Source organism: Mixophyes fleayi, unplaced genomic scaffold (genome assembly GCF_038048845.1).
Source record: "Mixophyes fleayi isolate aMixFle1 unplaced genomic scaffold, aMixFle1.hap1 Scaffold_35, whole genome shotgun sequence".
Lineage (NCBI taxonomy): Eukaryota > Metazoa > Chordata > Amphibia > Anura > Limnodynastidae > Mixophyes > Mixophyes fleayi.
In genome coordinates, this window is record NW_027447498.1 from 837370 (window position 1) to 854931 (window position 17562).

The 17562-nt window shown below is 29.7% G+C and overlaps 1 protein-coding gene across 1 annotated transcript; it reads left to right on the plus strand.

The window, feature by feature from the left end:
• Positions 1 to 1056: 1056 nt before the first annotated feature.
• Positions 1057 to 3275, plus strand: LOC142131525 (protocadherin-8-like). The gene has a single exon (XM_075194398.1). It carries the CDS (start codon positions 1134 to 1136, stop codon positions 3273 to 3275), a length of 2142 nt encoding a protein of 713 aa, XP_075050499.1. The 5' UTR covers positions 1057 to 1133.
• Positions 3276 to 17562: the final 14287 nt, after the last annotated feature.

Genomic DNA, 17562 nt, shown 5'->3' on the forward strand with positions numbered 1-17562 from the left:
ATCTACTTTATCTAGTGGGGAAAACGCTGCCTGGAGGGAGTGATCTAGATAATTAATTAATGTAGGAGCTTCTATAAATGACCTTGATAAAGATAACACAATAAATACAACTTTATACAATTATATTATGTTATTAAAAATATCGTAAGTATGGGGGGCACAGAGTGGCACAAAGGCATTGCATTGTTTCACATATCACTGGGGCCATGGGCTCAATTTCAATCAGGAAACTATTTGTGTGTAATGTATATGTTCTCCCTGTGTAAATGTTAGAAAAACTTACTGGTAGGTTAATTGAATTTTTGAAAAAAGTGCATTTGTGTGTTTGGAAATGTAAAATTTGAGCTCTAACGGTGCTATACAAATAAGGACTAATAACATTACATATATGAGTTATACATTCATAATTCTTTAGTGTGCAGTGTATGTTAACTATTATATAAAATACAGATAAATTATATTAAAATAAAATAGTAAGTGATTATTATAACATTGTATATGTGTGTTGTGTGTTTATATAAATATAAGTGTATTTGTGCATTTATAACTGAAAAAATTACATACAAAAAACTGAAATAGAGCTTGTTTTTTATTTTATAGCGCTATAGACAAAGTACATAACTGTGATTTAAACATTGATTATTTTTTCAGTAACATTATTTACAATCAAACGCAACCTTAATTTAATCACGTTTCATTGCATAGGTTTATTCAGTTTCCTATGCGTTCTTTTTCATTTGACATTTTCAGACTACTTGTATTCTAGGAGAACATGGGTTTGTTGAGATGTCACAAAATATAACTGTATATTAGTTGGCCTCCAACTGAGATCTCTGTTAATGACAACCTCATTTGCTCAGCCTCAGTGACCATTTGTCTTGGAGACAAGAGCCTGGTGAAGGAGGGGGTTAATTTGCATAACCTTGAGCATATAACCTGAGGAAAGAGATGGGGACAGGCAGTTATCCACACTCTCCAGTCCTGAACATAGGAGCCACTTAACAGGATTGTGCTGAGTGATTTCACAGCTGGTGGGCTTCGTTGATGCTACTTTTTTTCCTTTGCAGGATACACCACTAAGACTTTTAACTTTGCTGTTTAAATAGGTGTAAATCCTAAAAGAAGGACTGAAAATGCTGAACCTTTTAAGATTCCTTCCAGTACTTTTGCTGGGTGTGATGTCTTCACTTTCTTTTGGAGAAATTGCTCATTACTACATCTATGAGGAAGAAGCCCCAGGAACAGTAATTGCAGTTTTGTCAGAGCACTCTATGTTTAACTCCACAGACAGACCTGCAAGCAATTTCCACCTCATGAAACAGTTTAACAGCTCCCTTGTACATATCCAGGAGAGTGATGGACAGCTGAGTATTGTGGAGAGGATAGACCGAGAACATATATGCAAGCAGTCTCTAAACTGTATCCTGGCACTGGACGTGGTCAGTTTTTCCAAGGGTCAGCTAAAGCTGATTAATGTGAAATTGGAGGTAAGAGACATTAATGATAACAGACCTCACTTCACCAGCTCTGAGATACATGTGAATATATCTGAAAATTCACCAGTGGGTACCAGGATTCCTTTACAAATAGCAATTGATGAAGATATTGGAACAAATTCTATAATGAACTATGAAATCTCAGCTAATAGTCAATTCAGTATTGATGTGCAGACCAGAGCAGATGGGGTAAAATATACAGATTTGGTACTCATGAAAGAGCTGGATAGAGAAAGTCAGTCTGCATACTCCTTAGAATTAGTGGCTATGGATGGAGGAAGTCCATCACTTTCTGGCAGTGCAGTGGTTAATGTTCGTGTCCTGGACTTTAATGATAACAGCCCAGTTTTTGAGAAAAGTGCTGTCACAGTGGACATAATGGAGGATGCTCCTGTAGGATACCTACTAATGGACCTGAATGCAGCCGACCCTGATGAAGGGGCAAATGGAGAAATTATTTATAGCTTCAGCCCTCAAGTCTCTCCAGAGGTATGTCAGCTCTTTAATATCAATCCCAAATCAGGCAGTGTAATTCTTGCAGGTAAAGTTGATTATGAAACTAAACAAACCTATGAATTTGATGTACAAGCGCAGGATTTGAGTTCTAACCCCTTAACAGCTACCTGTAAAATAACTGTTCATGTCATAGATGTAAATGATAATGCCCCAGCTATAACCATCACCCCCCTGACTTCTGTGAACAAGGGAATAGCCTACATAACTGAGACAACTGCTAAAGACAGCTTTGTAGCACTGATCAGCACCTCAGATAGAGACTCTGGTCCAAATGGCCAAGTTCAGTGCACACTCTATGGGCACCAGCATTTCAAGCTGCAGCAAGCCTATGAGGACAGCTTCATGATAGTCACTACCTCACCTCTAGATCGGGAAAGGATAGTAGAATACAACCTGACACTGGTGGCTGAGGATCTAGGATTTTCTTCACTGAAAACAATAAAGCAGTATACTATCAGGGTAAGTGATGAAAATGACAATGCTCCTGTATTTACAAAGCAAATATATGAAGTGTCTGTTCTGGAAAATAATTCTGCTGGGGCTTACATCACTACTGTGATTGCAAAAGACCCTGATTTTGGACTCAATGCCAAAATATCTTACCGACTGGTTGCTGCAAAAGTAATGGGACAGTCCTTGACTACATTTGTTGCTATTAATCCAGAGTCAGGTGTACTACGTGCTGTGAGATCTTTGGATTATGAAAAGATTAAACAACTAGACCTTGAAGTAGAGGCTGCTGACAATGGTGTTCCACAACTTTCAACTCGTACACAGATAAAAATCAAAATAATTGATGAAAATGACAATGCACCTGTAATAACATTTCCCTTGCTGGATAATGGCTTCACTGAAATTATGCTGCCAATCAATGCTCCACAAAATTATCTAGTTTCACAGATTACAGGCGTAGATAATGACGAAGGGCTGAATGCCCAACTATTTTACTCTATAGTACAAGACACCCAGAGACTTTTTGCTATAAACAGAGTGACCGGTGAATTATCATTAACCAGAAAAATGGATGCTTTGCAAGTTAAAGACTTGAGTATTGTAGTTGCAATCCATGACAGGGGAAGGCCTTCCTTGCATTGCAATGCTACTATAAAATTCACTCTCACGGACTCACTTCCATCCAGTGTAGAGATTGTTATTATGCAATCATCTGCAGAAGAACAGCAGCAGAAGGATCTGTCCATAATATTCATTGCAGTGTTATCAGGGGGCTGTTTGGTTTGTAGGTACTGGATTCTTGTTGGTTAAGAATGTTGTCTGCTAGTTCTCCTTCCTGCATTTTACTTAGTTTTGAAATGAAATTGCTAGTTTGGTCATACATTAATTTTTTGTATGTGTGGGAGTCAGATAGGCATCTTCTAGCTTCCTCTATATATTTGATTATGTCCATAATGACTACATACATCCTCTTTTATTTGCTGGTGTTATTATTTTTTCATTGTCTTTTTTGAAGACATTTAGAGCCTGATTCAGAATGAGATATTTGGAACTGCGCAAACTCAGAAAGTAAACTTACACAACTGTGGATATTCAGACTTGCAACTGTTTGTCACTTACGGCTGCTTATGCTTAAAGAGGCATGATGGGGGATGGAAGGGGTGTTCTAACGTAGGCAATGTACTGGAAAGAAAATGGTTTTATTTGCGGGTGATCAAGGTCAGGTGGAAGTAGCGGATGATGAGATTTGTGAATGATTCGTTCAACTATAGATTAGGATTGCCAAGCATGTTGTCGCAATTATATTTATATATAAAAAAAATTCTCATCAGGAACTTATTCCTGCTGTATTAGCAATTGCATTACCAACATATATAATAACAGGTTTTTGTACATATTTGCAAATTGTTTGTGGGGTGTCTCTGTAGTCAAGCGGGCGCAACTGCTACTCATTCAGACCTAAACGTATCTATAACTGTGAATATGGCATACATACACATACACTTGCGTGCTACTTTTTCAATTGCAAGTTACACTTACGCTTTTGTTCCACCCTTCGTGTTTTGATTAGCATTCTTCATTGGTTAAGTTCATACTTGCCAACTTTCCCTCGTTGGCTTCAGGGAGTTCCCGGGCGAGGTGGGCTTGCGGGGGCTAGGGCTTGATGATTCACATCATTTTGGCACTGCCCCCTAATGGATTGTCACACCTTTGGCCAATTACAGCAGGGGGCGGGGCTAAGATGACATGCCATTTGAGTCCTTAAGCCCCACCCCCGCCACTTATCTATTGCGGGGGTGGGAACCGGGAGGTTGCCTTGCTCTCAGGGAGCCTGGGAGGTCTCCCAGAAATGCGGGAGTCTACCAGACATTCCAGGAGAGTAGGCAACTATGCGTTAAAGAAAAGCAGCTAGAGACTGAATCTCTAGAGACTGAAGTGTCTTTTACATTTCTGTTTCTATTACTGAAGTCATGTTGTCTTACCTGTCAGTCTTTAATTAAATCTTGGTCTCAATGAAAATGGCCACCTCCATAGCCATCAATACATGGACATAGGATACAATTTCTTAACTGTGTCATCATGCCACAGATAGCAAGGCCAACCACGTCTTGTACTGGCTCAGCATCAGGGAGAATGCCAGGTTCTTCAAGGAGTGAGGGAGATCACCCCTGTTTCAGGGAGTCTCCCTGACATTCAGGGAGAGTTGGCAAGTATGGTTAAGTTGGATTTGCTATGTGATGTCTTTCTATTATATAGATGTTCTAAGATTTTTTTACAAATTTAAAATTGTGCTATTACATTTCCTTTATATATGTGGCGGATAAAAAAAATTGATTTAGCTTTGTGTGCTTTGCTTATGGTTGTGTACAATTGCCTTTGTAGGGATGTTTTTATAAAGTTCATTTTCAGTGTTAGCTTTTTCAGTATTTGTTTGTTTCTATGCATCAAAGCTTGATGCGTATACATGAATCATGAATCATGAATTGAATCATGAATTGAATCATGAATCAAGAATCATGAATTGAATCATGAATCATAAATCATGAATTGAATCATGAATCATGAATCGAATCATGAATCATGAATTATGAATTGAATCATGAATTATGAATTGAATTATGAATCATGAATCGAATCATGAATCATGAATCATAAATTGAATCATGAATCATGAATCATGAATCATGAATTGAAACATGAATCATGAATCATGAATCGAATCATGAATCAAGAATTATAAATCGAATCATGAATCATGAATTGAATCATGAATCATGAATCATGAATTGAATCATGAATTGAATCATGAATCATGAATCATGAATTGAATCATGAATCATGAATCAAGAATCATGAATCGAATCATAAATCATGAATTGAATCATGAATCATGAATCATGATATGAATCATGAATCATAAATCATGAATCATGAATTGAAACATGAATCATGAATCAAATCATGAATCAAGAATTATAAATCGAATCATGAATCATGAATCATGAATCATGAATTGAATCATGAATCATGAATCATGAATTGAATCATGAATCATGAATCATGAATTGAATCATGAATCATGAATTATGAATCATGAATTGAATCATGAATCATGAATCATATATTGAATCATGAATCATATATTGAATCATGAATCATGAATCATGAATCATGAATTGAATCATGAATCATGAATCATGAATTGAATCATGAATCATGAATTGAATCATGAATCATGAATTATGAATCGTGAATTGAATCATGAATTGAATCATGAATCATGAATCATGAATTGAATCATGAATCATGAATCATGAATCATGAATCATAAATTGAATCATGAATCATGAATCAGGAATTGAATCATGAATTGAATCATGAATCATAAATTGAATCATGAATCATGAATCATGAATTGAATCATGAATTGAATCATGAATCATGAATCATGAATTGAATCATGAATCATGAATTGAGTCATGAATCGAATCATGAATCATGAATCATGAATTGAATCATGAATCGAAACATGATTCATGAAACATGAATTGAATCATGAATCATGAATCATGAATCGAATCATGAATCATGAATCAATAATCATGAATCGAATCATGAATTGAATCATGAATCATAAATCATGAATCATGAATCGAATCATGAATCATGAATCATGAATTGAATCATGAATTCAATCATGAATCATGAATTCAATCATGAATCATGAATTCAATCATGAATTCAATCATGAGTTATGAATTGAATAATGAATCATGAATCATGAATTGAATCATGAATCATGTATCATGAATCACGAATTGATTCATGAATAATGAATTGAATCATGAATCAAATCATGAATTGAGTCATGAATCATGAATTGAATCATGAATCATGTATCATGAATCACGAATTGATTCATGAATCATGAATTATGAATCATGAATTGAATCATGAATTGAATCATGGATTGAATCATAAATCATGAATCATGAATTGAATCATGAATCATGAATCATGAATCATAAATTGAATCATGAATCATGAATTGAATCATGAATCAAGAATCATGAATTGAATCATGAATCATAAATCATGAATTGAATCATGAATCATGAATCGAATCATGAATCATGAATTATGAATTGAATCATGAATCATGAATCGAATCATGAATCATGAATCATAAATTGAATCATGAATCATGACTCATGAATTGAATCATGAATCATGAATCAAGAATCATGAATCGAATCATAAATCATGAATTGAATCATGAATCATGAATCATGATATGAATCATGAATCATAAATCATGAATCATGAATTGAAACATGAATCATGAATCATGAATCGAATCATGAATCATGAATCATGAATTTAATCAAGAATCATGAATCGTGAATTGAATCATGAATCATGAATCTTGAATCATGAATCATGAATTGAATCAGGAATCATGAAATATGAATCATGAATTGAATCATAAATCATGAATCATGAATTGAATCATGAATCATGAATCATGAATCATGAATTGAATCATGAATTGAATCATGAATCATGAATCATGAATTGAATCATGAATCATGAATTGAATCATGAATCATGAATTATGGATCATGAATCGAATCATGGATCATGAATCATGAATCGAATCATGAATTGAATCATGAATCAAATCATGAATTGAATCATGAATCATGAATTAAATCATGAATCATGAATCATGAATCATGAATCATGAATTATGAATCACAAATTGAATCATGAATTAAGAATCATAAATTTAATCATGAATTGAATCATGAATCATGAATCATAAATTAAATCATGAATTGAATCATGAATCATGAATCATGAATCATAAATTGAATCATGGATCATGAATCATGAATTGAATCATGAATTGAATCATGAATCATGAATCATGAATTGAATCATGAATCATGAATCATGAATCATAAATCATGAATTGAATCATGAATCATGAATCATGAATTGAATCATGAACCATGAATCGAATCATGAATTGAATCATGAATCATGAATCATGAATCGAATCATGAATCATGAATCATGAATCATGAATCATGAATTGAATCATGAATCATGAATCATGAATTGAATCATGAATCATGAATTGAATCATGAATCATGAATTATGAATCATGAATTGAATCATGAATCATGAATTGAATCATGAATCATGAATTATGAATCATGAATAATGAATTGAATCATAAATCATGAATCATGAATCTAATCATGAATCATGAATAATGAATTGAATCATGAATTATGAATCATGATTATATTCATGAATCTTGAATTATGAATCATGATTATATTCATGAATCATGAATTATGAATCATGAATTGAATCATGAATCATGAATCATGAATCATAAATCATGAATTGAATCATAAATCATGAATCATGAATCATGAATTGAATCATGAATCATGAATTGTGAATTGAATCATGAATTGAATTATAAATCATGAATCATGAATCATGAATCATGAATCATGAATTGAATCATGAATCATGAATCATGAATCATGAATTGAATCATGAATCATGAATCATGAATTGAATCATGAATCATGAATCATGAATCATAAATTGAATCATGAATCATGAATCAGGAATTGAATCATGAATTGAATCATGAATCATGAATCATAAATTGAATCATGAATCATGAATCATGAATTGAATCATGAATTGAATCATGAATCATGAATCATGAATTGAATCATGAATTGAGTCATGAATCATGAATCGAATCATGAATCATGAATCATGAATTGAATCATGAATCGAAACATGATTCATGAAATATGAATTGAATCATGAATCATGAATCATGAATTGAATCATGAATTGAATCATGAATCATGAATCATGAATTGAATCATGAATCATGAATCAAGAATCATGAATCGAATCATAAATCATGAATTGAATCATGAATCATGAATCATGATATGAATCATGAATCATAAATCATGAATCATGAATTGAAACATGAATCATGAATCATGAATCAAATCATGAATCAAGAATTATAAATCGAATCATGAATCATGAATCATGAATCATGAATTGAATCATGAATCATGAATCATGAATTGAATCATGAATCATGAATCATGAATTGAATCATGAATCATGAATTATGAATCATGAATTGAATCATGAATCATGAATCATATATTGAATCATGAATCATATATTGAATCATGAATCATGAATCATGAATCATGAATTGAATCATGAATCATGAATCATGAATTGAATCATGAATCATGAATTGAATCATGAATCATGAATTATGAATCGTGAATTGAATCATGAATTGAATCATGAATCATGAATCATGAATTGAATCATGAATCATGAATCATGAATCATGAATCATAAATTGAATCATGAATCATGAATCAGGAATTGAATCATGAATTGAATCATGAATCATAAATTGAATCATGAATCATGAATCATGAATTGAATCATGAATTGAATCATGAATCATGAATCATGAATTGAATCATGAATCATGAATTGAGTCATGAATCGAATCATGAATCATGAATCATGAATTGAATCATGAATCGAAACATGATTCATGAAACATGAATTGAATCATGAATCATGAATCATGAATCGAATCATGAATCATGAATCAATAATCATGAATCGAATCATGAATTGAATCATGAATCATAAATCATGAATCATGAATCGAATCATGAATCATGAATCATGAATTGAATCATGAATTCAATCATGAATCATGAATTCAATCATGAATCATGAATTCAATCATGAATTCAATCATGAGTTATGAATTGAATAATGAATCATGAATCATGAATTGAATCATGAATCATGTATCATGAATCACGAATTGATTCATGAATAATGAATTGAATCATGAATCAAATCATGAATTGAGTCATGAATCATGAATTGAATCATGAATCATGTATCATGAATCACGAATTGATTCATGAATCATGAATTATGAATCATGAATTGAATCATGAATTGAATCATGGATTGAATCATAAATCATGAATCATGAATTGAATCATGAATCATGAATCATAAATTGAATCATGAATCATGAATTGAATCATGAATCAAGAATCATGAATTGAATCATGAATCATAAATCATGAATTGAATCATGAATCATGAATCGAATCATGAATCATGAATTATGAATTGAATCATGAATCATGAATCGAATCATGAATCATGAATCATAAATTGAATCATGAATCATGACTCATGAATTGAATCATGAATCATGAATCAAGAATCATGAATCGAATCATAAATCATGAATTGAATCATGAATCATGAATCATGATATGAATCATGAATCATAAATCATGAATCATGAATTGAAACATGAATCATGAATCATGAATCGAATCATGAATCATGAATCATGAATTTAATCAAGAATCATGAATCGTGAATTGAATCATGAATCATGAATCTTGAATCATGAATCATGAATTGAATCAGGAATCATGAAATATGAATCATGAATTGAATCATAAATCATGAATCATGAATTGAATCATGAATCATGAATCATGAATCATGAATCATGAATTGAATCATGAATTGAATCATGAATCATGAATCATGAATTGAATCATGAATCATGAATTGAATCATGAATCATGAATTATGGATCATGAATCGAATCATGGATCATGAATCATGAATCGAATCATGAATTGAATCATGAATCAAATCATGAATTGAATCATGAATCATGAATTAAATCATGAATCATGAATCATGAATCATGAATCATGAATTATGAATCACAAATTGAATCATGAATTAAGAATCATAAATTTAATCATGAATTGAATCATGAATCATGAATCATAAATTAAATCATGAATTGAATCATGAATCATGAATCATGAATCATAAATTGAATCATGGATCATGAATCATGAATTGAATCATGAATTGAATCATGAATCATGAATCATGAATTGAATCATGAATCATGAATCATGAATCATAAATCATGAATTGAATCATGAATCATGAATCATGAATTGAATCATGAACCATGAATCGAATCATGAATTGAATCATGAATCATGAATCATGAATCGAATCATGAATCATGAATCATGAATCATGAATCATGAATTGAATCATGAATCATGAATTGAATCATGAATCATGAATTGAATCATGAATCATGAATTATGAATCATGAATTGAATCATGAATCATGAATTGAATCATGAATCATGAATTATGAATCATGAATAATGAATTGAATCATAAATCATGAATCATGAATCTAATCATGAATCATGAATAATGAATTGAATCATGAATTATGAATCATGATTATATTCATGAATCTTGAATTATGAATCATGATTATATTCATGAATCATGAATTATGAATCATGAATTGAATCATGAATCATGAATCATGAATCATAAATCATGAATTGAATCATAAATCATGAATCATGAATCATGAATTGAATCATGAATCATGAATTGTGAATTGAATCATGAATTGAATTATAAATCATGAATCATGAATCATGAATCATGAATCATGAATTGAATCATGAATCATGAATCATGAATCATGAATTGAATCATGAATCATGAATCATGAATTGAATCATGAATCATGAATCATGAATCATAAATTGAATCATGAATCATGAATCAGGAATTGAATCATGAATTGAATCATGAATCATGAATCATAAATTGAATCATGAATCATGAATCATGAATTGAATCATGAATTGAATCATGAATCATGAATCATGAATTGAATCATGAATTGAGTCATGAATCATGAATCGAATCATGAATCATGAATCATGAATTGAATCATGAATCGAAACATGATTCATGAAATATGAATTGAATCATGAATCATGAATCATGAATTGAATCATGAATCATGAATCATGAATCGAATCATGAATCATGAATCAAGAATCATGAATCGAATCATGAATCAAGAATTATGAATCGAATCATGAATCATGAATTGAATCATGAATCATGAATCATGAATCGAATCATGAATCAAGAATTATGAATCGAATCATGAATCATGAATTGAATCATGAATCATGAATTGAATCATGAATTCAATCATGAATCATGAATTCAATCATGAATTCAATCATGAATTATGAATTGAATAATGAATCATGAATCATGAATTGAATCATGAATCATGTATCATGAATCACGAATTGATTCATGAATCATGAATTGAATCATGAATCAAATCATGAATTGAGTCATGAATCATGAATTGAATCATGAATCATGTATCATGAATCACGAATTGATTCATGAATCATGAATTATGAATCATGAATTGAATCATGAATCATGAATTGAATCATGAATCATGAATCATGAATCATGAATTGAATCATGAATCATGAACTATGAATCATGAATTGAATCATGAATCATGAATTGAATCATGAATCATGAATTATGAATCATAAATCATGAATTGAATCATAAATCATGAATCATGAATCTAATCATGAATCATGAATAATGAATTGAATCATGAATTATGAATCATGATTATATTCATGAATCATGAATTATGAATCATGATTATATTCACGAATCATGAAATATGAATCATGAATTGAATCAAGAATCATGAATCATGAATCATAAATCATGAATTGAATCATAAATCATGAATCATTAATCATGAATCATGAATTGAATCATGAATCATGAATCGTGAATTGAATCATGAATTGAATTATAAATCATGAATCATGAATCATGAATCGTGAATTGAATCATGAATTGAATCATGAATCATGAATTGAATCATGAATCATGAATCATGAATCATAAATTGAATCATGAATCATGAATCAGTAATTGAATCATGAATTGAATCATGAATCATGAATCATAAATTGAATCATGAATCATGAATCATGAATTGAATCATGAATCGAAACATGATTCATGAAACATGAATTGAATCATGAATCATGAATCATGAATCGAATCATGAATCATGAATCAATAATCATGAATCGAATCATGAATTGAATCATGAATCATAAATCATGAATCATGAATCGAATCATGAATCATGAATCATGAATTGAATCATGAATTCAATCATGAATCATGAATTCAATCATGAATCATGAATTCAATCATGAATTCAATCATGAGTTATGAATTGAATAATGAATCATGAATCATGAATTGAATCATGAATCATGTATCATGAATCACGAATTGATTCATGAATAATGAATTGAATCATGAATCAAATTATGAATTGAGTCATGAATCATGAATTGAATCATGAATCATGTATCATGAATCACGAATTGATTCATGAATCATGAATTATGAATCATGAATTGAATCATGAATTGAATCATGGATTGAATCATAAATCATGAATCATGAATTGAATCATGAATCATGAATCATGAATCATAAATTGAATCATGAATCATGAATTGAATCATGAATCAAGAATCATGAATTGAATCATGAATCATAAATCATGAATTGAATCATGAATCATGAATCGAATCATGAATCATGAATTATGAATTGAATCATGAATCATGAATCGAATCATGAATCATGAATCATAAATTGAATCATGAATCATGACTCATGAATTGAATCATGAATCATGAATCAAGAATCATGAATCGAATCATAAATCATGAATTGAATCATGAATCATGAATCATGATATGAATCATGAATCATAAATCATGAATCATGAATTGAAACATGAATCATGAATCATGAATCGAATCATGAATCATGAATCATGAATTTAATCAAGAATCATGAATCGTGAATTGAATCATGAATCATGAATCTTGAATCATGAATCATGAATTGAATCAGGAATCATGAAATATGAATCATGAATTGAATCATAAATCATGAATCATGAATTGAATCATGAATCATGAATCATGAATCATGAATTGAATCATGAATTGAATCATGAATCATGAATCATGAATTGAATCATGAATCATGAATTGAATCATGAATCATGAATTATGGATCATGAATCGAATCATGGATCATGAATCATGAATCGAATCATGAATTGAATCATGAATCAAATCATGAATTGAATCATGAATCATGAATTAAATCATGAATCATGAATCATGAATCATGAATCATGAATCATGAATTATGAATCACAAATTGAATCATGAATTAAGAATCATAAATTTAATCATGAATTGAATCATGAATCATGAATCATAAATTAAATCATGAATTGAATCATGAATCATGAATCATGAATCATAAATTGAATCATGGATCATGAATCATGAATTGAATCATGAATTGAATCATGAATCATGAATCATGAATTGAATCATGAATCATGAATCATAAATCATGAATTGAATCATGAATCATGAATCATGAATTGAATCATGAACCATGAATCGAATCATGAATTGAATCATGAATCATGAATCATGAATCGAATCATGAATCATGAATCATGAATCATGAATCATGAATTGAATCATGAATCATGAATTGAATCATGAATCATGAATTGAATCATGAATCATGAATTATGAATCATGAATTGAATCATGAATCATGAATTGAATCATGAATCATGAATTATGAATCATGAATAATGAATTGAATCATAAATCATGAATCATGAATCTAATCATGAATCATGAATAATGAATTGAATCATGAATTATGAATCATGATTATATTCATGAATCTTGAATTATGAATCATGATTATATTCATGAATCATGAATTATGAATCATGAATTGAATCATGAATCATGAATCATGAATCATAAATCATGAATTGAATCATAAATCATGAATCATGAATCATGAATTGAATCATGAATCATGAATTGTGAATTGAATCATGAATTGAATTATAAATCATGAATCATGAATCATGAATCATGAATCATGAATTGAATCATGAATCATGAATCATGAATCATGAATTGAATCATGAATCATGAATCATGAATTGAATCATGAATCATGAATCATGAATCATAAATTGAATCATGAATCATGAATCAGGAATTGAATCATGAATTGAATCATGAATCATGAATCATAAATTGAATCATGAATCATGAATCATGAATTGAATCATGAATTGAATCATGAATCATGAATTGAATCATGAATTGAGTCATGAATCATGAATCGAATCATGAATCATGAATCATGAATTGAATCATGAATCGAAACATGATTCATGAAATATGAATTGAATCATGAATCATGAATCATGAATTGAATCATGAATCATGAATCATGAATCGAATCATGAATCATGAATCAAGAATCATGAATCGAATCATGAATCAAGAATTATGAATCGAATCATGAATCATGAATTGAATCATGAATCATGAATCGAATCATGAATCAAGAATTATGAATCGAATCATGAATCATGAATTGAATCATGAATCATGAATTGAATCATGAATTCAATCATGAATCATGAATTCAATCATGAATTCAATCATGAATTATGAATTGAATAATGAATCATGAATCATGAATTGAATCATGAATCATGTATCATGAATCACGAATTGATTCATGAATAATGAATTGAATCATGAATCAAATTATGAATTGAGTCATGAATCATGAATTGAATCATGAATCATGTATCATGAATCACGAATTGATTCATGAATCATGAATTATGAATCATGAATTGAATCATGAATTGAATCATGGATTGAATCATAAATCATGAATCATGAATTGAATCATGAATCATGAATCATGAATCATAAATTGAATCATGAATCATGAATTGAATCATGAATCAAGAATCATGAATTGAATCATGAATCATAAATCATGAATTGAATCATGAATCATGAATCGAATCATGAATCATGAATTATGAATTGAATCATGAATCATGAATCGAATCATGAATCATGAATCATAAATTGAATCATGAATCATGACTCATGAATTGAATCATGAATCATGAATCAAGAATCATGAATCGAATCATAAATCATGAATTGAATCATGAATCATGAATCATGATATGAATCATGAATCATAAATCATGAATCATGAATTGAAACATGAATCATGAATCATGAATCGAATCATGAATCATGAATCATGAATTTAATCAAGAATCATGAATCGTGAATTGAATCATGAATCATGAATCTTGAATCATGAATCATGAATTGAATCAGGAATCATGAAATATGAATCATGAATTGAATCATAAATCATGAATCATGAATTGAATCATGAATCATGAATCATGAATCATGAATTGAATCATGAATTGAATCATGAATCATGAATCATGAATTGAATCATGAATCATGAATTGAATCATGAATCATGAATTATGGATCATGAATCGAATCATGGATCATGAATCATGAATCGAATCATGAATTGAATCATGAATCAAATCATGAATTGAATCATGAATCATGAATTAAATCATGAATCATGAATCATGAATTATGAATCACAAATTGAATCATGAATTAAGAATCATAAATTTAATCATGAATTGAATCATGAATCATGAATCATAAATTAAATCATGAATTGAATCATGAATCATGAATCATGAATCATAAATTGAATCATGGATCATGAATCATGAATTGAATCATGAATTGAATCATGAATCATGAATCATGAATTGAATCATGAATCATGAATCATAAATCATGAATTGAATCATGAATCATGAATCATGAATTGAATCATGAACCATGAATCGAATCATGAATTGAATCATGAATCATGAATCATGAATCGAATCATAAATCATGAATCATGAATCATGAATCATGAATTGAATCATGAATCATGAATCATGAATTGAATCATGAATCATGAATTGAATCATGAATCATGAATTATGAATCATGAATTGAATCATGAATCATGAATTGAATCATGAATCATGAATTATGAATCATGAATAATGAATTGAATCATAAATCATGAATCATGAATCTAATCATGAATCATGAATAATGAATTGAATCATGAATTATGAATCATGATTATATTCATGAATCTTGAATTATGAATCATGATTATATTCATGAATCATGAATTATGAATCATGAATTGAATCATGAATCATGAATCATAAATCATGAATTGAATCATAAATCATGAATCATGAATCATGAATTGAATCATGAATCATGAATTGTGAATTGAATCATGAATTGAATTATAAATCATGAATCATGAATCATGAATCATGAATCATGAATTGAATCATGAATCATGAATCATGAATCATGAATTGAATCATGAATCATGAATCATGAATTGAATCATGAATCATGAATCATGAATCATAAATTGAATCATGAATCATGAATCAGGAATTGAATCATGAATTGAATCATGAATCATGAATCATAAATTGAATCATGAATCATGAATCATGAATTGAATCATGAATTGAATCATGAATCATGAATCATGAATTGAATCATGAATTGAGTCATGAATCATGAATCGAATCATGAATCATGAATCATGAATTGAATCATGAATCGAAACATGATTCATGAAATATGAATTGAATCATGAATCATGAATCATGAATTGAATCATGAATTGAGTCATGAATCATGAATTGAATCATGAATCATGAATCATGAATCGAATCATGAATCATGAATCAAGAATCATGAATCGAATCATGAATCAAGAATTATGAATCGAATCATGAATCATGAATTGAATCATGAATCATGAATCATGAATCGAATCATGAATCAAGAATTATGAATCGAATCATGAATCATGAATTGAATCATGAATCATGAATTGAATCATGAATTCAATCATGAATCATGAATTCAATCATGAATTCAATCATGAATTATGAATTGAATAATGAATCATGAATCATGAATTGAATCATGAATCATGTATCATGAATCACGAATTGATTCATGAATCATGAATTGAATCATGAATCAAATCATGAAT